Here is a 26,386-nt window from a genome sequence, read left to right on the forward strand (position 1 = left end):
GGATCACCTCCCTGGCTCTACTTGAGATGCACCTGTGGATGCACGACAAGGTGCAGTTAGCCCTGCCAACCGAGACCTCGCATTGTCGGCCCACGTTCATCTTGGAGTCAATAATGACTCCAAGATGAACAGCGCGGAGTGCTGTGATGCCGCACATGCGCTGTCCCACTCAGGCCGCTCGAAGCCTGAAGCTCAGGGATCCCCCCCAGCCAAGCAGGGGAGAGCGTCTGCGCCTGAGCAAGGCACCAACAGGGCGGGGCCAGGGTCCATCATGCAGACACAGAGGCTGTAGCAGGGCCAGTGGCGCGCTTTGTTTAGAAGGGGTAGAAGCTTTAAAAATACTTATTTTGTTAAAGTACTCCTTTTTTCCTTTCTGAGATCAAATTGGGTCAAATTATGGCTGCTTTTTGGTCCACTTTTATAATCCTTTTAGTTATTTTATGACCTAGCACTATCACATAGCAACAGCTAGAATTCTGTAGGCTTTGTTCTTTACTGGCATAGAAAAAACCATCTCAAGTATATATGGAGCGAGAAGTTTTTGTTTTTGTTTTTAAGTGACAGGAGTATTGCTGAGGTTTTTTTTCTAGAGTGCAAAAATAAAATTCAGATTAAACTTTCTGGCAGCAGTACCTACCTCTTTAGGTATTGCAATTTTGTTTGAAAATACCCAATAAGGATATTTAATTTGTCTTAGCGTATTTTACAGGGAGGTTATAATGTGGAACGGAAGGCATGCTCCCATGTTCTGTCCAAAATCAAATACAAGATTGAGCTAAATGATGGGTTTCGTGCAACTTGTCCCTTAAGTGAGTGGAGTAAGTTGTTCTGGAGGAGTTTTAGGGTATCTGTACCTTTCACTGCTTATGGGAGTTGCCTAGGAATGGGAGATGGGTTCACAGAAAGGAAAGGCATCTCCTGAGCTTCCTCTGGTGGACTTCTGCATCCTGTTTCTAGCAGTACCCCAAAGAAAGGTTTCTTACCCTTTTCATTTATTTGTGGATGAGACTTTCTGCCTTCTAAAATTTTAATTCGACGTTTGCATACTACAGCTTCTCGTGAACTTGTCTAGCTGCCTTTAAGGCAAGGGCAGGGAAGCTCAAACCTCAGAACTAGAGTTGCTTTCCTATGCTTTCCTTCCGATCCTATTCTTGCATTCCAGCTCAGACCATGCTTGTCTTCCGGTGCACAGGTCTAACCCACCACTATTGTATTTCCTCTCTCTTGAGGTGCGGGGGGAGGAGGATTCTTGCCCCAAGTCTGCTGTTCTCCTCCCTCCAGGCCAGCCGGACCCGACAGCAGCGACCCCCAGCACTTCTAGTTGCCCCCGAGTGTGGCCGGAGGGGCCGGGACAGCGGTTCCCCCGGCTGCAGCACCGCCCCCTCCCTGCAGCCGCTGCTCTCTCCACCGGCTGCCCCGGGCACAGCTCCTGTCCCGGCCTCTACTGGCTGGCGGAGCGCTGTGATGCCGCACATGCGCCGTCCCACTCGGGTCGCTCGAAGCCTGAAGCTCAGGGATCCCGCCCCCCCTTCACGCCAAGCAGGGGAGTGCGTCTGCGCGAGGCACCGACGGGGCGGGGCCAGCGTCCCTCGCGCAGACAGAGGCTGTAGCGGGGCGGTGGCGCGCTGTCTTTCCGCTACCGCTTTCCGCGGTGCCGCTGGAGCCATGGGTGGGGCCTGGCCACTCTGCGTCCTCGCGCTGGCGCTGGCTTCGCCGGAGGACTCGGAGTGGGCGGCGACTGGGGACGAGGCCGAGGCGGTGTGGCAGGAGCCGGAGCCATGGGCGGCGGGAGTGGGGGCGGCTCTGGGGGCGGTGGTGGCGCCCGCGTACCGGGGCCCGGGTAACAATGACACACGCGCGAACCGGGCGCTTCCCATCCTGCTGTGGTGGAGCGGCGGCCTCTTCCCGCACTTTCCCGCCGACACGGCGCGCGTGGACTGCGCGCGCGGCTCGTGCCTGGCCACGCGGCGGCGCCAGGTGTGGCAGCAGCGGCGCACGCGAGCGCTGCTCTTTTACGGAACCGACTTCCGCGCCTACGAGGCGCCGCTGCCGCGCCTGCCGCACCAGGCCTGGGCGCTGTTCCACGAGGAGTCGCCCATGAACAACTACGCGCTGTCGCACGCGCCGGGCATCCGCCTCTTCAACTACACGGCCACGTTCCGGCGCGAGTCGCATTACCCGCTCACGCTGCAGTGGCTGCCGGGCCTGCCCTACCTGCGCCGCGAGCCGCTGCCTCTGCCCGACAAGGACCGCTGGCGCCGGCGCGGCTACGGGCCCGTGCTCTACCTGCAGTCCCACTGCGACGTGCCCGCCGATCGCGACCGCTATGTGCGCCAGCTTATGAACTACATCCAGGTGAGTTGTCTGCCAGCCCGGGCTCACCACCTCGGAGACTGCAGAAGGGCCTCACTCAGTGTAAGGAGGCAAAGAAAGCCTGAGGGGATCAGGGCAGGCTCAGGCTTCCTGGATCAGGTGCCTGGTGCAACGTCCTGGCATCCCCGTGGGAAGATGGGAGCTGTTTCCTGACCCTGGTGCTGTACCATCTCTGGGCAGTGTTCGTTGGCTCCTTGGACTTGGCGGGCCAGTGGGCAATGTGCTCTGCTTGGTGCCCCCGTCAGTGCACTGTGCCCTTGCTGCCATTCCTGTAATCATTGATACCCTAAGTAATTACTTGCCTCAAGTCATCAGGGATGTGCCCTGCACGGTCCCCATCACCAAGGGGAGCTTATAGTTCGACTTGGTGGGCTTTGTCCACCAACCGCCATCCAGAATGGCTCATTAAAAGGCCCGGCATCAACATTTCACAGAAGCGGGATATGGGCTCCCCTGGTTCCCCCTCTGTGCCCATGGCAGAATAAGGTACTAGGTTGGTATTGGTAAAATGTCAGGGTTGACAGTCATTTTATGTAGAGTTTAGATTATGACTTGTATGAGATGGTTTAGATGAGAATAATCCTGCCTCAGGCAGAGGGCTTGGACTAGATAACCTGTGGAAGTCCCTCCCAGTCTGACTGTTCTCTGTGGTTCTCTAAGAGCAAAAATCATGTCCAGCTGTGGGAAGCAGGGAGGGAAGGTCCAGACTAAGGCCAAGTCTAGGTCCTCTCAGGCAGGGCTACAATTTCTGTTCCCTGTAGGCCAGGTGCCCTGTCTGCTTTGCAAGGGCAATTCTGTTGAGTGAGTAGGAACTCAGGCACCAGTCTGTTTGGCTACAGTGATGGAGTGCCTGATGACTGAAATCCTGAATTAGCTGGAAATGCTGCCTGCAACAACAAGAAAACTTGCATCATCCCTGCCACTTCCAGCTGGCCATCTGCAGTGATGAACAGCTTAACAAGGTATTGTGGGGGGACTCGCCATTGTCCAGTGTGGGGTCTGCCCAGTATCCAGGCATTGCCCTTAGCTTTGCGGCTTTCAGTTTTCTTAGCAAGTGAGATCTGTTTGGATTCGAACCTAGGCTCAGAGATGTCCATGACACCAAAAGCCCCATGTGGCAGTGGCAGAGAGTGGATGCTGAAAGGGAGAGGGAGCTGGATATAACCAGGGGTTTTTTTCTACTGTTTCTCTCTTACTTGTAGTTTCTAGCATTCAAGGTCTAGGAAGTCCTAATTCAGAGGCTGTATCCCTCACACCTGTGCTCAACAGCTACTGATGCCGCTTTCCTCCAAGAAGTTGTCCAGTCCCTTTTTGTATCTGGCTATGCCATCAACTTCTACAACATCTGGTGGCAATTCATACTTTAGTGCCACGTTGTGTGAAAAATAACTTCCTTTTGCTAGTTTTAAACTTAACTACCTACTAGTTTAATTTTGTAACCCCTAGTTCTTGTATTGTGTGGGAGAGTAAATAATAAATCCCTATTTATTTTCTCTTTACCATTTAGTATTTTGTAAACCCTTATGTCCCCCCTCAAGCATCTCTTTTCTAAACTGAATAAGCCTAGCCGCCTTAGTTTTTCCCTCACGTGGAAGCCCTTCCATGCCACTAATCATCCTTGTTGCCCTTCTGTGAACCTTCTCCCCTTCCCTGACTGTATCCCACCTGCCTGACTAGAAATCCTGCTGCCAGGCAATTGGTTTTAAACTTTGGGCAGAGCTGGAATCAAAGTGGCAAGTGCACCACAGCACCCTCCTTGAATCTCCGCATGGGCCAGGCTGTTGGGGTGGGGGAGCAGCCAGGTAGGAGGAGCCTGCCTTTTATCTGCTTATCTTCTCACACTCCCTGTAGCACCCTGACTGAAATGCTTTTATAGTGCCTGATGAAGTGAACCTGGGTTCACAAAAGTTTGTGCTCTCTCTCTTTCTCCCTCTCTCATATATAGATAGTAGCTAATTGCCAATCAAGAATGACAGGGGAGGAGGGGTGGGCGGGGATGGAGTGCCACCACGTACCCCCAGCACTGTCACCATTCTGCCTCCAGCCCCTGCCCCCCATTCTGCTTCCAGCCCCATGCCTGCCTCGCTTGCCTCCCCTCCCCTCCCCCAGTGCCTCACACTTACGCTGCCTGTCTGGCCATGTGCAACCCCCTCCCTCCCTCCCAGCTGTTCTCAGGGTCCAGCAGCGGCAGGGCACCGCCACTGTGCCCTCCCCTTTCCTTTCTCCCCCCCATCTCCCTCTCCCTGCCAGCTTTTATTGGGGCTTGGTGGGGGAGCCAGAGCTGGGGGTGGTGTGGGGCAGTGCTGTGTTGCCATCTCCAAGGAGCAGGACTGGGGTGGGGAGGGGCAGACCAGCACTGCTAGCCTCACCCCCACGCTCTGTTCCCTCCCTCTTAGTTGCACTCCATTGTGCCATTGCACCACCTCCGGCCTCGTGCGTGCCCCTGCGTCCAGCCCTGTGTACTGGTGGGGGGGAGCATGTAGGGGGGACATGAGGCCAGCACCGTGCTGCCAGCACTCCACACTGCCACCAAGGAGTTTGGGGGGGGACAGGGAACAAGGACAGTTGTGCTGGCCTCTCCCCCCACTCTGTCCCTGCTGTCATGGCAGCACTCTGCCATCCCAGTCTGTCTTCATCATCCTTCTTTGCCTCCAAAGAGCAGGGCTGGGGCGGGAGGGGGTCAAGACCAGCGGTGCTCTGGCCTTTCAGTCCCCACTGTTAGGATGGTGCTCCACCATGTGCATCTGTCTATGCAGAGCACTGTGGTTGTTTCAGTCAGCATTGTGATTGGCTGCCAAGACAACCAGTCAGAGTGCAAATGAAGCATTAGGAACAGACAGACAGACTAAGGCTTTTATTCTAACTAGCCAATTGCCTGTCAAGAATGACAGATGGGGGGTAGGGCTGGGATGGCATGCCCCCACCTAATGCCTCATGCTGCCAGTATTCTGCCTCTTGCAGGGAGCAGGGTGGGGGAGCCAAGGCCAGAGCTGGTTGGAATATTATAAAAGCCTAAGTCTGTCTGTCTGCAGTGCTTTATTCGCACTCTGATTGGCTGTCTTGGCAGCCAGTCAGAGTGCCCTACACAGACAGGGACAGACAGTGGAGTGGTGCCATGACAGTGGGGACTGAGGAGCCAGAGGGGAAGGGGGCAAGGCCAGCAGAGCCCTAACCCTGACCTGTGCTCCTTGGAGGCAGAGGGGGGTGACAGCGTGCTGGCCTCACCCCTCCAGATCTGCTCTTTGGAGCCAGAGGCTGGCGCCCCCCCCCCCCCCAAACAACAGCCAGCAGGGAGGGGAGGTGGCAAGGAACAGGGAAGGGGGGGGACACATTTGCTTTCCAAGTGTCCCCCCTCTCCCCGGGTCATTCTTAACAGGCAATTGGCTAGTATTAGAATGTAGAGAGATACAAATGTATAAGTTAATTAGTCTGTAAAGGTGCGAATTTACCCTGCTTTCACCCTGGTTGAGAATCACTGAGCCAGAGGAAGCAACAGAAATAGGAAACTAATTGTAAAAATACAAAATTACCTGGTGGACTCAGGTCAGATTAAAGTGCCTGCATCGGGTTTTAACTTGGTATTGAGTATGACTGGCTCTTCAAGTGACCGTACCCTTTTAATTTCTCTATTGGTTATCATCACTTTTACAAGTTGAAACTTTTTCACCTGCCAGCCTTCCCCAAAAGGGTGTAACATGGATTGATTAATATCGGTACAACAGTTTAGAAAGGAGAGTACTCTAAGTTTTATGTAGTAAGAAAAACTTCAATGTAACAAAAAAGCAAGTCCTGCATCCTCCCATGTGTAAACGTTTTACTGAATTGGCCCCTCATAAACTTACCCTTTCCTAAGGGCTGTTCATCTCCAAGTTGGTTTTTGCCTCGCTTGTCTGTCAGTTGTGATTACATATTTGAGGTATAGTTCTGTTGCAAGAAACAAAAAATTATCATTGACTTTGGGAGATCTTCTAGGGTATCTGTTCTTCCTGCAAAAGATACAAAGAAGGGGTAAAGACTGAAAAATGGAAATAGGATGCTCCAATGAATTTTAGATGCATTAGAATGTTTTTGCTAAATCCGTTCATTGAGAAAGAAGAAGTTGGAGTGAAAGAGTGACTTAGACTCTTAAGACCTGTTTAGAAGGAATTTTAAAAGAAACCTACCCACCCTGGTCACACTGAAAACAAGCTTGAAACAAACAGAAAAGTTACTTTTGTAAAGATGCCCTTTACTGTTTTAGGTAGACTCCTATGGCAAATGCCTGCATAACCGAGAGCTTCCCAGTGAGAGACTGACAGACACTTCTACAGCTACAACAGAGGATTCTGAATTCATGACCTTTATCTCCAGGTACAAGTTCCACCTGGCCATGGAGAATGCAATATGCAGTGACTACATAACAGAAAAACTGTGGCGTCCACTGCATGTGGGAGCCATTCCTGTCTACCGAGGATCCCCATCTGTGCGGGACTGGATACCTGATAACTTGTCCATCATCCTTGTGGATGATTTTGGAAGCCCCCAGGAGCTAGCAGAGTACCTTCACTTCTTGGACAGGAATGGGGAGGAATATTTGAAATACCTAGAGTTTAAGAAGCCAGGAGGCATTAAAAACCAGTTTCTGGTGCAGAGCCTGAAGTCACGAGAGTGGGGAGTGAATGATATGACTCTGCCAAATTACCTGAACGGCTTTGAGTGTTTTGTCTGTGACAAGGTAAATGAACAAATGAAAGCTGAGAGAGAGCACCGAAAATCTCATGGAAAAGTGAAAGCTCCTAAACCCCACATAGCTCATTTCACACACATGGGGTGTCCTATGCCAGCTCCTGGCTTTGGAAATATTGAGGACATCCCTGAAGGAGACAGGTACAGTACAAACATCATGTGCTTTGGAATAATTCTTTTTTAAAGCTCAGTTAACGCAGATTTTTGGTAATGCTTTTCAATCCTAGAGTAGTAGTGCTCAACCTTCTAGCCTCGTGGGCCAGATCCCATGAATGGGATCAGTCTTCTGGCCTGATCCAGCACAGAGTCAGTCCTGGGGTGTGATCTGGTGCACTGTCTTGGTCCCACCCACCAGATCCAGCCCTGGAACAACAACCCTGTGTACCAGTGCAACAGCATGTGGGGCCATGTCATCCAGCATTCAGGGCTCCCAACGGGCTGGAAAATTGGCTGTCCTTAATAGAGCCCAAAGTCGTCCCAAACTATGTGGAGCACTTTGAAATGGTTCCATATATGGAGTGTAGTGCAGCAACTACATAAACTCGATATAAACATTGAGCTGAAAGAGGGGATTGGGAAATGGTAAGTGATTGAAATAGAAGTCTGGGAGAACTGAATTCTGTTTCTGATTGTTTTCCTGAATTGTTCAGTGTGTGGGGGCAAGTCAACTCACATTTTTGTGCCTCAGCTTTTCCAACTAGGAAATGACAACAGCGTCCCCCACCTTTCTAAAGAACTCTGCAGTCCTTGTCTGAAAGATGCTATGTAATTTGGTACAAAGTTGCCATTGAGGGAGAGATTCCCCAGAAGACTGTCAACCTAACTTTGCTTCCATTGAAGACCACAATACAACTCTCACTGGCTTTAATAAGATGAGAAATAGGCCTACTTTGAGTGAGTGCTTCAGAAAATTTACCTTGAAGTTTGTTCTAGTTGGAGACAAATTCCAACTTTTATTAAAAGTACAATAGAACTTTAAAATGTATATAGAGCAGACCAGTGTCTCAGGTTTTAGTCCCATTTTTTTCTGAAGAGATTGGCAAAACAGAACATAACATGTTGAGTGGGTGTTGTCCTGCTTTGTGCAATAGTGGTCAAGTGTACTGAACATACATAACCACCAACTGGAATCTTTTATACACAGCCTGGATTAATCTTGGCTATTGGAAAGTGAAAGCTACTAGCAGTACATATCAAACCAGTTCTGAAGCAGCTACTGCTAGCAGCGGGAGAAAGGTTAATTTCTACAGTCCATTTAGTCCTTGGTATCTCTGCTAGTATTTCAGATGAAGGAATCGGTTGTAAATGGTCTGACTTTACTCATCCTGTTTTCTGTGAACTAAAATTCTCCATATCTTAATCTTAACTCACTCATATGTGAGTTCTGCTTTGTGTAACCATTGCTCTAAAACAGTGGTTCTCAACCTCTTTGTACCAGGACTCATTTGTAAACATGGGTGGCCAGTCCCAAGCCAGTAAATAGTTTAACAATAAAACAGCCCTGACTCATGAGCCCAAGTCCCTGAATGTGTAGGATAGGAGAGGGTGTGTGGACCATGGGGGTCCCAAGCAGTCCCTTGCAGGCTTGAATTCTGCCAGCCTGCAAGGGAAAACACATGGTTTCTAAAGTTTGTTTTTCTTCTTTTAAAGGAGAATCCATTTTTAAAGTTTGTTTGGAACCCTTTCAAATATTCTTATGTCGCAATCCACAGGTTGAGAAACGCTCCTCTCAAATATTAGAAAATGCAGTCAGTAAATAGCCTACTTTATCCCACGTTTTTATCAGTTTTTGGGTTTTCTTTATAACTTTGTGACTATGGCTTTCCATATCAGAATGTTAAAATGTTGATAAGAAAGCACTGTGTTGAAAATGTACACTCCACCATTTTAAGTCTGAAACCTTACTTGGAAGATGCTTAGATTTTCAACTTGTCAGTGGTATTTGTTATTATTGAGAATTAGATATTAATCAAATCTGAATTTTAAGGGGAACTTCTATTACGTTATTTGAGCATAAGAAGCACCTGGGATGTAATAACTGTTGAATCTAGGTTTTTTCATACAGCAGCTTGTTTATTTCTAAAAATGGCCCGCTGAAATGTTAACTAATTTATTACCCCAGAAGATATTTGCCTTGAGATCAGAGAAATTCCTTAGGAAGCTCATGTTGTACAAATTTCTTGTTTTAAATGTCATGCAATGCTATATGTGATTCACATTAGGGCTGTGCGAAACAGCAGTGTTCTGCTTCGACATCTGTTTTGACATTTTGATGGAACAGTGTTTCGTTTTGAGTTTTGTTTCATTTTGGAAGTACTGTTCCGTTCCATTTCATTGTTTTGACACTGTTTCAACATTTTGATCAGGCTGGGGAAGCATTTGCTGTGATTGGGCTGAGGACTTGGCCCAGCTGTGTTCCCCAGCGTTGTGATCAGCTTTTTGCAGCCCTGTGGATTTCAGCCCGGTGGCGGGAGGTAGATCGCAGTGCCGGCTCTGCCTGCCTCTGCCACTGGGCTGAGCTCCATGGGGCTGGCAGAGCTGATCAGACCACAGCTCAGCAGCGGGAGGCGGGCAGAGCCAGTGCTGCGCTTCCATTGGCTCCGCCAGCCCCACCAAACACAGCCTGGCCACGGGAGGTGGGGAGAGCCAGGGCTGTGCTCCCTGCCCGGCTGAGCCACATGGGGCTGCGGAGCCACTGGAAGCGCACCCCTGGTTCTCCCCTGTCTCCCATCACCTGGATAGCTGCTTCAAAACTAGAAATGTTTCAAAACTTTTGAAACATTTTAGTTGCCTTCATTTTGTTTCAAGGCTGTTTCAAAGCCCTTCATTCCATTTCAGTTTCGCTGTTTCAAGCTTGAAATTGGTCAAAATGAAGCAACCGTCTCAATTTCACACAGCCCTAATTCACATATGGACTAGCTACAAAATTGAGCTCTTTTAAAAGGGGCTTTGAAAAGTCTTTATTCCACTTTATCATCTATTGGTTGGTTGTTTTGAGGAGTTTTAATATATCATTGCATATCTTTTTACCCTTTTCTAAGTAGCTATTCTCATTACAAATGCACCTACCAAGAGACCGCAGAATTGTTTCACAGCACTTAGTACTAGCTACATTTTGTTGGGGTATGGAAACCCATTTTTCTTCTAACACTTGTCCAGGAGACGAGCAGTTTGAGCAGCAGGTGGCAGTACAGAAGCAGTTTAGGAAAGCTTGTGTAGTTACTGAATAAGAGAGAAGAAACAACCTTGCTAGATGCAAACTGAGGGTACTGTTTAGTTCTGTCTGGAGGTTGTCATTGGGTAGTTTTGTGTAGCACAAGTCAATATTTCCAAGATCCAAGTCTCCTTGTATCTCAGTGAACCATAGTACACTTTTTCCCCATTATTTAAAGAGGTAACATTTCTGGGCTCTTAGAAAAAGGTAAAATGCAGAAATTGCACAAAACTTAAATGCTTTTTGTGCCATCTGCCTTGTGCTAAAGTTCTCCAGTGGAGTCTTCATTGTGACTTTTGCCTCCTACACAAAGAATCATCAAGGATTTTGAATGGAGTAAAAGAAATACAGAATTTTCACCATTTTGTGCCAAATATCAACTTGGTTCAACAGGGAGATCCAAATACCAAGGTTTATTAATTAGGTGTATTAATGTGCAAAACCTGCCTACACAGCTACGGTGCGATTGGAGTTGCAGCCAGTGAGGGATGTGAAGGGTAACAAGAAGGGTTGCTGCACATATGTGAACAACAAGAGGAAGATCGGGGAAAGTATGAGTCCCTTCATGAATAGGGAAGGCAGCCTAGTGACAGATGATATAGAAAAGGCTGAAGTACTGTATGTCTTTTTTACCTCATTCTTCACAGGCAGTCAGCTTCCAGACTACTGCACCTGGCAGAACAGTTTGTGGAGAATGTGAATAGCCAACAATAGTAAAAGAACACATCAGGGACCTTTTAGAAGAGCTGCAAGTCCATGGGGCCATACACAATGCACCCAAGGGAGTTGTGGGAATTGGCCAATGTGGTTGCAGAGCCTCTGGCCACTATCTTTGAAAACACGTGGTGATTGGGAGAGATCCAGACAATTGGAAAAGGGAAAATACAATGCCCATCTTAAAGGGAAGAAGGAAGATCACCTCAGTCCCTGGAAAAAACATGGAGCCAGGTCCTCAAGGAATCCATTTCTAAGCACTTGGAGAAGAAGAAGGTGTTTGGGAACAGTCAGCATGGATTCACCAAGGGCAAGTCATCCCTGACCAACCATAATTGCCATCTACGTTGAGATGACTGGCTTTGTGGAGGCAGGGAGAGCACTGGACATGTTGTACCTTGATTTTAGCAAGACTTTTGATATGGTCTCCCACAACATTCTTGCAGGCAAGCTAAGACACTATAGGTTGGATGAATGGGCTATAAGATGGATAGAAAGCTGGCTGGTTCATCAGGCTCAAAGAGTAGTAATCAATGGCTAGATGTCTAATTGGCAGCTAGTATCAAGTAGAGTGCCCCAGGGGTCAGTCCTAGGACTGTTCTTGTTCGGTATCTTTATCAGTGATCTGGAAGATGAGATGGAGTGCACCCTCAGCAAGTTTGGAGATAACACCAAGCTGTGGGGAGTACACTATGGGGTAGGGCTAGGCTTCAGAAAGGCATAGATTGGAGGAGTGGACCAAATGAAATCTCACAAGGTTCAATAAGGACAAATGCAAAGTCTGGCACTGGGGTCAGAAGAGTTCCATGCACCAGTGCAGGCTGGGGGCTGACTGGATAAGCAGCAGTTCTGGAGAAAAGCACCTAGGAGTTAAAGTGGACAGTAAGCTGAATATGAGCCAGCGGTCTGCCCTTGTTGTGAAGAAGGCTAATGGCATACTGGGCTGCATTAGTGGGAGTGTTGCCAGCAGATCGAGGGACATGATTATTCCCTTCTATACAACCCTGAGGCCACATCTGGCATACTGTGTCCAGTTTTGGGCTTTCACTGCAGAATGGATGTGAACCAATCTAATCTATAGTGTCCAGCAGGGGTCAGTGAAAATGGTTTGGGGGATGGGGGCACATGACTTCTGAGGAGAGGCTGAGGGAACTGAGTTTATTTAGTCTGGAGAAGAGAAGACTGAGGTGGGATTTAATAATAGCTTTCAACTGCTTGAAGGGGGGTTACAAAGGAGATGGCGCTTGACTATTCTCAGTGGTGGCAGGGGACACAAGCGGTGGTCTCAAGTTGCATCAAGGGAAGTTTAGGTTAGATATTAGGAAACATTTTCTCATGAGAAGGATAATAAAGCACTAGAACAAGTTACCCAAAGAGGTTGTGGAGTCTTCATCCTTGGTGGTTTTTAAGACCTGGGTAGACAAAGCCTTAGCTGGGATGATCTAGTTGGGGGTGGTTCTGCTTTGAGCAGGTGGTTGAACTAGATGACCTCCTAAAGTCCCTTTCAACCCTAATTTTCCCAAACAGCTGCTTTGGGAACAGTGAGAACACTTAGAAGACTTGCATGCTATTTAAAAGGGCATTCCCAATTACTTTAGACTACAGAACACTACTCTATGTGCTTCCTGTCATATAAGGGTATGATTTGTATTCCTGAGTTGGATTTGGTGTAGGTTCTTTTTGAGCACAGTAGGGCTGGAGTTGTTATAGCCATGATAGTCCAGGAAGTATATGAGAGGCAAGGGTTTTTTCCATTAAGTCTTTTATTGGAGCAACTATAAAGTCAGGAAGAGTAGGCAGAGGAAATCAGTAGAAAACAGGTTTAAAACTAACAAAGTTAGTAGAAAACACTTCTTTACATAGTGCATAGTTAACTTGTGGAACTCATTATCACGGGAGGCTGTAGAGGCAGATAGTATAGCCAGATTCAAAAAGCAACTAGACAAATTCATGGATGATAGATCACTGAATAGTTATTAAACAGAATGTTCAGAGATGTATCCCCTGGCCTCGCTAAACTAATGATGGTGGATGCCTGGGAGGATAATGAACAGGGGATGGATTGCTATGTGACTCAAGAAGTCTGTGGATCAACAAATGAGCTCTATCTGACTCCAGAAGTGTATGGACTGACGAGCGGCAAAGCGCTGTTCAACCTGTTACTGGCAACGCGGGATAACTTAATCAGTGACCTAATGATTGAAGGGAAGCTAGGAGACGGTGACCCTGAGCTGATCACCTTCACTATCTGCCATAAAGCAGGCAAGTCAGTAAGCGAAGCAGAAGTCCTCAACTTCAGGAAAGCTGACTTTGACAAGCTCAAGAGGCGTGTTGGTGAGGCCCTAAGGGACCACGACCCAAAGGGGAGAGTTCAGGACGAGTGGTTGCTCCTCAAGGGAGCAATCCTAAAAGCACAAGCAATGTCTATCCCATCTCAGAGGAAGGACAGCTAAAGGGCACAGCAGCCCCCTTGGCCCTGCAGGGAACTAGCGGACCTCCTGCATCTAAAATGAAAGGCCTATAATGGATGGAAGGCTGGATCCATCCCAAAGGAGGAGTACTCTGCCCTGGTCCAGACCTGTAGGGAGCGAACCAGGACAGCCAAGGCTGCAACTGAACTCCAACTGGCTACACATACCAAGGACGATAAAAAGTCCTTTTTTATTGGGGATATGTGGGGAGCCGGAGGAGAAGCAATGGTAACATTGGACCCCTGCTAAACCATATGGGTCAACTGACAACCGATGCCCAGGAAAAAGCCAACCTGCTCAATAGGTATTTTGGTATGAGGTATTTTGCACCAGCCCCAAGGGACAGCACTGCCCAATACGATATGGGACAGCCAGGGCATTGGATAACTGTTACCCTACATCAGTGTTGACCATGTGAAGGAACATACCTTGAGAGGTTGGACACCTTCAAGTCAGCCAGCCCAGACAGCTTACACCCCAGGGTACTCAAGGAGCTGGCAAGCATCATAGCTCGGCCACTGGCACAGATCATTGAGAACTTGTGGCGCTCAGACAAAGTGCCCGAGGACTGGAAGAAGTCCAATGTGGTGCCTATCTTCAAGAAAGGGAGGAAAGTAGATCTGGGGAACTACAGGCCCATCAGCCTGACCTCCATCCCTGAGAAGATCTTGGAGAAAATCATCGAAGAGACCATTCTTGACAAGCTGGCTGAAGGCAACTGCTTGAGGGATAGCCAGCATGGGTTTGTTGTGGGTAGGTCTTGCCTGACCAGTCTCATCTCCTTGTACAACCATATGACACATCACCTGGACAAGGAAGAAGATATTGATGTCAAGTATCTCAACTTTAAAAAAGCTTTCTATCTGGTATCCCATGATCATCTCATAGAAAAACTGGCCAACCATGGCCTCGGCCGCATCACAGTCTGCTGGCTGAGGAATTGGCTTCAAGGTCAGATCCAGAGAGTGGTAGTTTATGGAAGTGCTGCACCTTGACCAGTGGGGTCCCCCAACGCTCCGTCCTTGGGCCTGTCCTTTTCAACATTTTCATTAATGATGTGGACATTGGTGTCAGGAGTGGACTGGCCAAGTTCACCGATGACACCAAACTTTGTGGTAAAGCGTCCACACCTGAGGACAGGATGGTAATCCAGGCTGAGCTTGACAGGCTCAGAAAATGGGCGGATGAAAACCTTATGGCCTTCAACTCCAGAAAATGCAAGGTATTCCACCTCAGGAAGAAAAACCCACAGCATGCTTATAGGCTCAGCAGTGCTGTGCTTGCTAGCACCATGGCTGAAAGGGACTTGGGGGGGTCACGACTGACCACAAGATGAATATGTGCCACCAATGTGATGCTGCAGCTGGCAAAGCAAGCAAAACTCTGGCTTGCATCCATAGATGCTTCACTCGCAAATGCCAGGATGTCATCCTCCTGCTGTAGTCAGCCTTGGTGAGGCTGCAGCTGGAGTACTGTATCCAGTTCTGGGCTCCACAATTCAAAAAGGATGTGGAAAAGCTTGAGAGAATCTAGAGGAGAGCCACACACATGATAAGAGGTCAGGAAAACAGGCCTTATGATGAAAGGCTGAGAGCTATGGGACTCTTCAGCCAGGAAAAGCACAGGCTCAGGGGGGACCTGGTGGCTGCCTGTAAGTATGTAAGGGGTGTATATCAGGATCTGGGGGAACACCTATTCACCAGAGCGCCCCGTGGGATGACAAGGTCAAATGGGCACAAACTTCTCCAAGACCATTTCAGGCTGGTCATAAGGAAGAACTTTACAGTCTAAGCCCCCAAGACCTGGAACTGACTGCTACCAGAAGTGGTGCAAGCACCTACTGTGGATCCCTTTAAGAGTCAACTGGACATGTATCTTGATGGGATCCTGTGATCCCAGCTGACTTCCTGCCCCTGGGGCAGGGGGCTAGACTCAATGATCTTCCGAGGTCCCTTCCAGCCTAAATGTCTGTGAAATCTATGAATATATACCTTGTTCTATGCTTTCCCTCTAAAACAGTGATTCTCAAGCAGGGTGCCATAGCTGGGATCCTTTCATGTGTGCTCCAGGGTGGAATACAATATTAGTACTGTTAAGTGTACAAACATGATTCACAAGATAAAACCCAGAGAAGTCGAATAGGAATTAATAGTGTTAAAATCATCCTGCACTTTTGTGGTCTGAATTCTTTGCAACAATAGAATTGGTCTAGTATTTTTCGGTAGTCAAAAAATAGTGAAAACTAAGAACTGACATTTTCTGGGGAGTGCTTTGTGTCTGACAATGGGTGTCTCCAGTCTAAAAGGGTAGAGAACCACTTTTCTAAAGTATGCACTCATAGAATCATAGAAAAGTAAGGTTGGAAGGGACCTCAGGAGATGATCTAGTCCAACCCCTTCCTCAAAGCAGGATGGTCCCCAACTAGATCATTCCATCTAATCGGTGACCATGCATGGTGTCTGTGAATACAGCTCCTGATTACAGCTCCTGTTTACTAGGGATTGAAACCTGAAATTATTCTAGGGCTGTGTATTAGGGCTGTGCGAAGCTTTGGTCCCTGATTCAGTGCAGTGGAGATTCGGCTTGGTTCGGTGGCTGAATCGCCGAATCTGAATTGAATCAGAGGACCCTTTAATGTCTCCAAATTGATTCGTAAAGATTCAGACATAGACGTAGCTTTAAATGTTTTTTCTACATACCTCTAGGTAGCAGGCGGCTTATGAACACTATGGTGCTGGGGCACGTGGAGCATCCTACAGAAGTGTAGGGGGGCTCCCCAGTGCTCTCAGCAGCAGACCTGGAAGTGGGCCACAAGCACTTTCGGTCCACCTCCAGGTCTGCTGGGGAACGCCCCCCCATGCCTTCCTGGGTCAGTGATTGGTGCCTCCTTGATCTGGGGGGGCACCCGGGGTCTCCTTGTGGCCAATCACCGAGCCGGGGAGGCACAGTGGGGCCCCCCAGCATGCTCCCTGGCAGACCCAGAAATGGACCAGAAGTACTTCACCACTGGGCACCCCCCGCACTCCTGTGGGACACTCCACGCACCCCAGCATTGCAACAATCATGAGATGCACCTGCTACCTGAAGGTATATAGAAAAAACTTTTAAAGCTGTGTCTATATCTGAATTGCTGATTCTCCATATCAGCATTGAATCTTCAGATTCAACTGAATCAAAGCAGGGACAGTGATCTGAATCAACCAGTTGAATCACTGTCCCTGATTCGGGCTGAATCCGAATTTGAATCGAATAGGACCCGCTTCGCACACCCCTACTGTATATAGCACTTCCAAAAACATGTAATGAAAGAAGGTGGTTGTCCACACATCTTGAGTAAGGTGTAAAGGTCCCATTTATTTCTCTAATGTGGATTATTTTTTCAGAATCAGGGTAGATTACAATATCATGCTAAATATATGCATTTAGGAAGGTGAGTGACAATATCCTTTTAGTTACCTCAGTGCCTTTGAATATTATGTGTGGCAAAGATCAAGTGTAGTCCCTTGGGTGGACTGCTCAGATTGGAGGTGAGATGAACCAAAGACTACAAATGTTTGGTAATGTGAAACATTAGAAGTGGAAATAAGAAATGCTAGCGGGATGAGGGAGATGCATGCCAATCTGTTTCATGCACATGTGAAAATTCAGGATAAGAAATGTGCAGTCAAAACTATGTCAGAAGCATACAAATAGAGTCGATATAATTTACTGCTGCATCATTGCTACTGTCAATAAAGAGGTATTACCAGTTGCCCCACAGTATTAAAGCTAGATAATTAACTGTAATGGTGTTTGTATTTGAATAATTCACTGCCATTTCCTTCTTGTTAAGGGCAGTATTCCTTAGCAGAAAGAAAGCTGTAAGTGTCAGAGGGAAATTTGTTTCTCAAATAAAAATTGTTAGTAGCAATGCAAAAAGAAAAATGCCAGCTTATCCTTACTGTCCTTATACTTGTTTAATTCTTTTAGGAAGTCTACATGGTGTTAATCTCAGCTTTATTTTGTATGCAGCAGAAATTCTAAACACAAACCACAATTGCCCATGCTTCACTTTTGAAAGAGTATAAAACTTTAACGTTGATAATTCCCTCCAACCACATTTCCTCAGGTTTCAGCTTCAGAATTATTTCCTTTTCTGTTCTCTCCCTACCACTTCTTACAGCTTGGGGGAAACACCTTAAACCAGGGGTTTTCAACCTTTTTTAACAAGTGTATCCCTTCTGACTCAGAGTTTTGGCTCCTGTACCCCTTTATATTTTTTTTCTAGTTTTTAGGGGGGGTGGGGCAGATTGAGGCCCTCATGGTGAGGGAGGGAGTGGGGCTGGGGCACAATCAGGGCGGAATGTGGGACAGAGTAGCTTGTCCAGGGGGTGCAGGGAGGTGGGTGGCTTCTGCTGCTATGTGCACCCCAGGAGGGTATGGGGCACATGCCCCTGGGTCTGCACAGGGCAGGGCAGGCTCCATCCTGCATTCCGCCCAGCTGTACAGCCCCAGTCCCACTCCCTCATCGCCTATGGGAGTGGCTACAGCCACTCCAGAATTCGCCGTAGCTCTTCCAACCCGCCCCCCCAGCGCCACTGCTGCTTACCCCAAGCACAACCTGGCCCAGCCCCTGCTGGGAAGGGCCTGGTGGCGCCCCAGCCCCAATCCGCCCTGCCCTCCCAAGGGTGCACATGGCAGTGGGAGCCACTCCCCCCCTGTGCATGGCTTATTGTCGTGCCCCACCCCCGCTACACAGCCCCAGCCCCATTCCCTCTCCCACCGCTGGGGCCTCAATCTGCCCTGCCCCCCATGCTCCTTCCCCCACAATAGACTTGCCAGCTGGACCCAGCTGCTTGCCACCTGTGTGCTACGTTGCAGCTGCATAGCACGTGGCATTTCTCAGCTACATCTGTTCTGTATACCCCCTACAACCTTTTTAAGTACCCCTAGGGGTACGCATACCCGCAGTTGATAACCACTGCCTTAAACAATTGTGCTCTCTTTTCACGTATTCCCACCACCACTGTTCAATTTCACAAAAAGCATCTAACCTGCACTGATGAGGGAGAAGAGGTGGTCCTTGAGCAGAAGGTTAATTAATTAATTGGTAGGCAGAGTGACCTTATGGCACAACTGAATGTTGTGCTTTACCTTTGGGGTTTGAGGCAGACATGCTTTGTATGCAGGTACAAGCATCTCTACCCTGATCCTCTGCATTTTAATCAGTACTGGAAGGTCTGTTCTGAGATCTTTATTAGCATATTCTGAAAAAACCTCGTATCTCAAATGGCATTTGATAAAGGAAAGCTGATTCCCTTGGTCTAGAATCCACTTTTTGCTTCACAAAGAACGTGTTTGGAATGTGCTGTGTGCATTCTCTGGGGTTCTGGTACATAAAGGAGGGCTGCTTCTGGGCAATACACCCACAAAGTTTCATCCTTTGTTTGGTGTATACAACAGATACAGAAAGTGCTGTACTCATTTTTCTGTTTGGAAGAGAGGGGAAGTGCAGGAATCTGGCACCATGGATAAGCAATAAGTTGTGAGTAACTCACAGGCTTAGGTTTGGCATAACCTCCCATTTATTCCTTCTGGCTGGTATGTATAATAGTCTTGATTAGCTGACCAGTAGGATGCAACTAGACAGATGTGCCCAGTCGGATGTAGCTGGATATAGAAAGATGTTAGTGACTACTTAAATAAAGCCCTGGCATATTTGACTTGCCCCGAACAAACTGAGAGGAGGTCAACACAATCACGAATGGGAAGGGAGATGCCTGACAGATGTTAAAGATGTAGTCCATGTGATTAAAAAATTGAAAACCCTTGCATTTAAAAAAAAAAAAGGAACTGGAAGGCTGAGGGGGGTCAATGATGGGAAGGGCTTTCACCTCTCAATTATCACTTCAGATATAACCTAGATAGATAGGAACAGCACTCTGCCATTTTATAACTGTCATTGAATGTTTTATATGAAATGAGTTCCAGTCTCAGTGCAACTCTAAGTACAACTGTTTGGGCCATTGAGAGCTAGTTGGCAGAACCTAGAGGTAGTTCCATGACAGGTTATATTTTATTAGAGGATTTTATTTGCCAAGGTGCTAAATACGTGTCTTTGAGTGAAATTACATTTTCACATGCTCTTTCCAAACAAGTCCCAAAGCCAGGAGTGAGGTTTTGTTGTTTTTAAAGGGAAATTACATTGCAGGTTCTGTTGAACGTGCTGTGGGAGCATAGTGGCACCGTAATTTGGTATTTTATACTCAGTTCCCCCCAAACTCTGTCCTGGGTTGTGTTCCCTCCTAGGTGAGAGAAAAATTAAGTCTTAATAATGCTTCAGCCCCAGACCCTCTCAGATAGTAATGGCTTGTGCTTTCTTTCTCGTGTATATTTCAGTTGGAAGGAGATGTGGCTGCAGGATTACTGGCAAAGCCTTGACCAAAGTGAAGCCCTCACTGCCATGATTCACTACAATGAGTCGCATCAGGGAAAGTTCTGGGATTATATGCATGAAATATTCCTCAAGAGGACCAGACAGCACTGACCATCATCACAAGAACCCAGTTCAGTTTTGGAGAGTGGGAGGGTAGGGACTCGTACTTGGACCCAAGAGCTGTCTTGGGTGAAAAAACCAGCCAATTTTTGTACCTTCTTCTGACTTTGGAGACCTTACTTTTCTGGTGTGTGAATAGAGTCAGTCCCCAGTGAGACTTGGGTTCTTCCCACACATTACTTCAGCAGTGAGTCCCACTCATGGTCTGAAGGCATCCACTGGTCTTCTTGCACATTCAGTGGCATTTCTCTCTGACCAAAAAGTATCATCTTTTGTGCCAAAGGGTTGTGAACAGAGACCTGAGCTCTGAGGTTCAACTGAAATGTCTTCAGTTGTTCAGGGAATGTTATCTCTCAATACTAAGTATAATTTTTATTTTGCCTGTCATTTAATCCTCCCATTAAGATGGATGTTTGCTTATTTTTCATCAGAGTGATGGTGAATATCTAACTATTATGAACAGGTAACTTTTCCAATGAAGGGACTAGGAAAGATCTGTGTCTGAAGGGAGGGGTTATGTCTTAGGACATTTCAGTGTTAAAGATTTCCTTCAAGTGACTATGCCTCAAGAACACTAAATTTCAGGGAGCCTTTTTCTTTTTGCACCACTTCATCAAGAATAGTTTGTTTCTGTTAAATGACCACAATCTCAGTGGTCTTGGTGGACCTCTCATTTCAGAAGTGGTATTTCTTGCCCTTATAAATCAGGTAGTGATGTAGAAAGAACAATGCAGTCTAGGCCCATGCACTGTATATACGTGAGTACATGTGCAGTTTACATACTGAGTACAATTTAGTATGTGCTGTCTCACTTTATTAACAATCATTAACCCTGCCCAGTTGCATAGCCGCTGAGCAGCAGGGGGGCCCGGGGCTTCTCTCTTCAGTGATGCCCCCCAGGACCACATGGGCAGGATGCTAGCTGCACAAGTGCAGCCACAGCTTGCAGGCAGCACCCACCGGATCCAACAGTGCATGGGGCACTGGAAGCCTGGGTGTGCTCAGGGAAGCTTGGGTTTGGCAGGCTTCCAGCGCCCCATGTACCACTCTTGCTGCCTGGGACAACCTGGGAACAAGCTGGGTGCCCCAGGAAGGCAGCTGGGTGTGCTGGCAGCTAGAGAAGGTGGCAAGGACAGTGTATGGGGCACTGGAAGCCTGTCAAGTCTGAGCTTCCAGCACCCAGTGCACCATCCCTGCTGCTTTCTCTGGATAGGGCCCTTGTACACGTGAGGAATATTACTGTAATTTGTTACATTGCAAGCTAAAATACATGGGATGTGTTTTAGTTTGCTATTTTAAAAAAATCATTAAAATAGCTGCCAAACGTATATGCCGTTAATAACATTTAATCATAACATGCTGCCAAACATGTAGACCAGACTTGTCCGACTTACGGCCCGCGGGCCACCATGCGGCCATCCAAGCTGTTTTCTGCAGCCCGAGGTGCTGCAATGGGAAATGAAAGTAAACACTGTACTTTTGTTTTGGGGGTGGGGAGGGGAGTGATGTGATACCGCTTCCTGTGAAGTCTTTGAATATGGCTCGCTGGCCCCCTGGGTGATAAAAAGTTCATGATCCGGCCCCACATGCAAAAAGGTTGGACACCCCCAGTGTAGACTGTTACACAATTAAATAGTTAAAATGGGCAATTAAACCACTAAAAGGGGCAATTTCCTCATGTATACAAGGGCCCTTAGTCACGTGTTCAAGGGCCATCTTATTCTATGACTACAGACAAGTCACAAGGTTAGACTTTTGCCAAAATATATTTCTAAACCTCTGTTTACACACAGACAGCTTTTATGTAGCCTTTTTGAAGGTGAGAAGTTTTGCTTGTCAAAGGATAACAAAAAATCATGTATTTAAAGAAACACTTTTGCAATAAAAATGTAATCACAAACGTTTTACAGGTTTTAGCTAGTATTACATATAGCAACAAAACAGAATTGGACTACAGATTCACAGACGTAGCTACAGGATTATGTGATGTTTGAAGACTTATATGAATTTAGGCACTACATAAATTAATTCTGCCTATTTGTGTTTTGGCACCTTCCCTGTTAACAAACTGTTCTTGACTGAAAGGCAGCTTAATACCGTCTTAAACCACTTCACCTTTTAATTGCTCAGGATTTGCCTACATGGGCACACTTAAAAAGATTAATCTGAATAAACTTTTGAGATAGTTTACACAAATCAAATTCCTGCACTCATTCAGAATTGAAGTGCCTTTAATTCACTCTACAAGTAAATTAAACCAAGTTAAGTACATTTTAAATCTGAATGTGAACATCTACACAAAGGATCCATCGAGTTTAAATAATCCACTTTGAATTTACACGTTTTTCAAGTGTCCCTGGGCAGAAAAGCCTCCAGTCTTCTTTTATGTGATTGTATATTCCATGTTATAACTTGGTTTTATAATTGATTTTGTTGCCAATAATAATCATCTCTACACAGTGTCAATCTTTTTTGTGTGTGAAGTTGCTTGAGAGATCTGGATGAAAAATGTAGGTCTTGTTTTTAGAACAAAAGTGAAAATACGAGCTGAGTGGTAACAGGCTATATGTTTTCTATTTTGCCTTTCAATTCAGTAGTTTTTCCAGAACTGATATGATTGTTCCAAGACAGGGAAGGCAGTTAAATACATTTTCAGTGCTTTGCTATAACAAATTTATCTGCCCTTATCAGAAAGAAACCTGCAGCAGTTTGTTTTGGGTCATCAGGGTGATTGGTTGGAGGGAATAACTATATGCATGTGCATGATGAGTAGGGCCCTGAGAAAATTATAGATTTTTTTGTCGAAAATTTGGAGCACATGCACAGGTAAAGTATCATTTTTCACAGAACATTGATGGAACTACCACTGATCTTGGCAAATGGTCCTGGTAGTTCCATGGATGTTCTGTGAAAAATGATACTTTACCCATACAGGGACAGCAGGCAGGCACATAGCCATAGGCGATGGAAGGCCAGAGCTAACAGGGCTTAGCCCCCTCAAATGTGGGGCAGTGCAGAGGGCTACAGGGCAGCCTGCAAACGGGTTCCAGGTGGCTGCAGCTGTGGGGGGGTGCACACAGACAGACACGGAGCCTGCATGTAGCCAGACAGTATGCCAAGCACTGCCCACCACAGCAAGTAAGTTAGGGAAGGGGAAAGGGCGTGGCAGGGAGCAGACTGAGACCCCCACAGGGAGGGAGTGGGCAGGGGCTGTGGTGTGTGGGTCCCTGGGGCAGGTTGTGGGATGATCAGAGCCTAGGAGGCTCATCCGGGGCCTGGGACTGGCTTCCGGTGCTGCATTCACCTCAGGAGAGGCTTGGGGGGCATGTGCCCTCTGGATCTGTGTAGGGCAGAGGTGGCTGCTGCTGCGGGCTGGGCTCTATGACATGCTCCCGGGGCAGTAGAGCACAGCACCTGGTCCGCAGCAGTAGCCCACCTCCACCCTGTGCACAGATCTGGGGGGCACCTCTGCCCAGCAGGTCCGAGCCTCTCCCGAGCTGTATGCAGTGGCAGAAGCCCCTTCTCTGGAGAAGCCGCCTGGGCTCCGATTGTGTCCTGACCCTGCTTCTGCCCCACTCTCTTCTCCCTGTGGGGGCTTCAATATGCCCCTTCCCTGACTTAACTGCTGTGGTGAGCAGTGCCACCTGGCTGCATGCAGACTCTCTGTCTGTGCACCCCTCCCCCCAGGTGCAGCCACCCGAAGTCCATGCCTGGGCAACGCAGGCCTGGGCTGCCCTGCGTTTGAGAGGGCTAACCCCTGTTAGGTCTGGCCTTCTGTCTCCTATACTCACATCCCTTAAAAATCATGGTGTAGGGCGAATTTCGCAGTTTTTACACAATCCACAGTCATGGTTTTTCTCAGGACCCTAGTGAGATGAAATATGTAACTATTTACGTTAGCTGTGTTTTGGTCTCCAACTACTTAAGTACAAATCTGCTCAGCAAAAGAATGGTATGATTGCAGCATATTTAGGAACATCCCTGATACCTTTTGTCTGTGAAGTTTAGGGTAATAACATTAGTGAAGACGTGGCAACATGGGATTTCAAATTGGCTACCAGCCCAAATACAAGCATACTAGTGAATCAGAACATCTTCAGGTAGCCTGTGGATACCTGTCTTCACTCCAGTTTGTGCTAGCTAGATTAAAGTAAACATGGAAGAAAGGTGCATCTGTGCCCCAACCGCACCTGTATTTTGTAGTGCAGATGTACTTCATAGTTTCATAGTTTGTAGTGTCAGAAGGGACCTGAGCAGATTGAATCCGACCCCCTGCCATGGCAGAAAAGAGTACTGGGGTCAAACGACCCCAGTAAGGTGTTTGTCTAGCCTCCTCTTAAAGACCCCCAGGGTAGGAGCCAGCCCCACTTCTCTTGGAAGCTGGTTCCAGATCCTAGCTGCCCTGACAGTGAAACAGCGCATCCTGATGTCTAATCTGAATTTACCCTCTGCCAGCTTGTGACCGTTATTTCTAGTCACTCCTGGTAGTGCCTGGGGGAACAGGGACTCCCCCAATGCCTGCTGGTCCCCTCTGACTAGTTTGTAACAGGCCACTAGATCCTCCCTCAGCCTTCTCTTGTGGAGGCTGAACAGGTTCAGGTCCCTGAGCCTCTCCTCATAAGGGCTGCCTTGCTGCCCCTTGACCATGCGAGTGGCCCTACTCTGGACCCTCTCCATGTTGTCCACATCCCTCTTGAAGTGGGGTGCCCAGAACTGGACGTAGTACTCCAACTGTGGCCTTACCAGTGTCGCATAGAGGGGGAGGATCACCTCCTTGGACCTGCTCAAGATGCATCTGTGGATGCATGACAAGGTGCGATTGGCCTTCCTGACTGCATCCCCACACTGCCAGAAGATTCAGTCCTGTTTTATTGCAGTGACATAAAACAATGCATTTCAAAAATTGAATGAAATAGACATTAACTTACCTTTAAAACAGTGTTATTCACTTAAGTCTTATGTATTTTTCAGTTCTTTATACATTTCTTCTTGACTACTTCCAGCCTGTTGATAGCAGTAAAATGAGAGATTGGATTAGCTGTTTCTGCTGTCATCTCTCTGGCATAGTACGAGGATTATAAACGGTATGTCTGATGTATATATTGCATATGTTGTAATCAGGAGCATAAGCATTATAGCTAAATTCTTTCTTCCAGTGCCCTGCCTTAGTACCTTGGTTAGCTGCTTGGAAACTGGAGAAGGAAGGAGGAAAAGGAATTCTTCCCCATGGACTGCAGAGCTGTCTTGGTGTCAGTGACTGTCCCCTGGATCCTTCCTCTCACAGGGGAAGACTGGAAGAGGTTGAATGGTAGTGATGCTCCCATTTGGCCTTCATCCTAATGTACAGGAGAACTCCCATGTGGCTCCACACCGTATAGGCGATAGGGGTGTGCAAAATGGGCCATATTCAGTTCAGATTCGGCCCGATTCAGGGACAGTGATTTGATTTGGCCAAATCTGAATCAGAGAATCAGCAATTCGGCCATAGAGACAGCTTTAAATGTTTTTTCTCCATACCTCAAGGTACGAGGCCCATCTCGTGAATACAATGATGCTGGGGTGGGTGGATGGAGTGTTTTACAGGAGTGCTCAGTGGTGAACCCAGAAGTGAACCAGAAATACTTCCAGTCCACTTCTGGGTCCACCAGGGAGCATGCTGGGGGTGCTCCCCATATCCCCCAGCTCAGTGATCGGCCGCAGGGGGACCCTGGGTGCCTCTCCAGACCCAGGAGGCACCAGTTGCTGAGCAGGCAGGTGGGGGAGCTGCATGCTCCCCAGTGGACCAGAAGTGCTTCTGGTCCACTTCCAGATCTGCTGCCAAGTGTGCTGGGGACATCCCCACTGCCCCCCGTACACTCCTGTGGGATGCTCCATCTGCCCCACCATCAGCATTCATGAGCTGCCTGATACCTTGAGGTATGTAGAAAAAACACTTAAAGCTGTGTCTATGTCTGAATTGCCAAAATTTTTCTGATTCAATTCGGAGAAATTAAAGGGTCTCCTAATTCGATTCAAGAGATTCGGCAACCAAAGCTTCACACAGCCCTAATAGGCAACTGTATTCTTTTGTATAACTTTCCTCAATCATGCTGCCCTTTTACAACAGTCAGTGCTGGCCTGCTATGAGAAGACCTGCCATGGCAGCAGAGTCAGTTACAGAATGAGGGTATATGGGTAGTAGGCATGCTAGAAACATGCACTGTCTACAAATCTGATTGTTTTTTATAAGCAGTGTCTCCTGTATATAAGAGTTTTAGAATCACTTGCCTTATTTTTGTACTCCCTGACCAGTTCTTTAGTCTTATTAAATAAAGATGATTTCCTATTTTTCTTTCTTGTCAAGGCTTTCAATCT

At 47.5% G+C, this 26,386-nt stretch overlaps 1 protein-coding gene across 1 annotated transcript; it reads left to right on the forward strand.

The window, feature by feature from the left end:
• Window positions 1–26,359, forward strand: POFUT4 (protein O-fucosyltransferase 4). Its single transcript, XM_090056976.1, has 3 exons — window positions 1–2,355; window positions 6,614–7,239; window positions 19,876–26,359. The coding sequence occupies exons 1-3, from the start codon at window positions 1,129–1,131 to the stop codon at window positions 20,021–20,023; spliced, it is 2,001 nt and encodes a 666-aa protein (XP_089913102.1). The 5' UTR covers window positions 1–1,128; the 3' UTR covers window positions 20,024–26,359.
• The last annotated feature ends 27 nt before the right edge of the window (window positions 26,360–26,386 follow it).

This window comes from Crocodylus siamensis, chromosome 7 (genome assembly GCF_052110815.1).
Source record: "Crocodylus siamensis isolate JL-2025a chromosome 7, ASM5211081v1, whole genome shotgun sequence".
NCBI classification, from domain to species: Eukaryota; Metazoa; Chordata; order Crocodylia; family Crocodylidae; genus Crocodylus; species Crocodylus siamensis.

Excerpts from the sequence above, each read along its gene's own strand:
- POFUT4 (XM_090056976.1), top strand. The coding sequence starts at position 1,129 with ATGCTTTCCTTCCGATCCTATTCTTGCATTCCAGCTCAGACCATGCTT. Across the intron at positions 2,356-6,613 it reads AGCTTATGAACTACATCCAG|GTAGACTCCTATGGCAAATG; the intron begins GTGAGTTGTCTG and ends TTACTGTTTTAG. Across the intron at positions 7,240-19,875 it reads GACATCCCTGAAGGAGACAG|TTGGAAGGAGATGTGGCTGC; the intron begins GTACAGTACAAA and ends TGTATATTTCAG.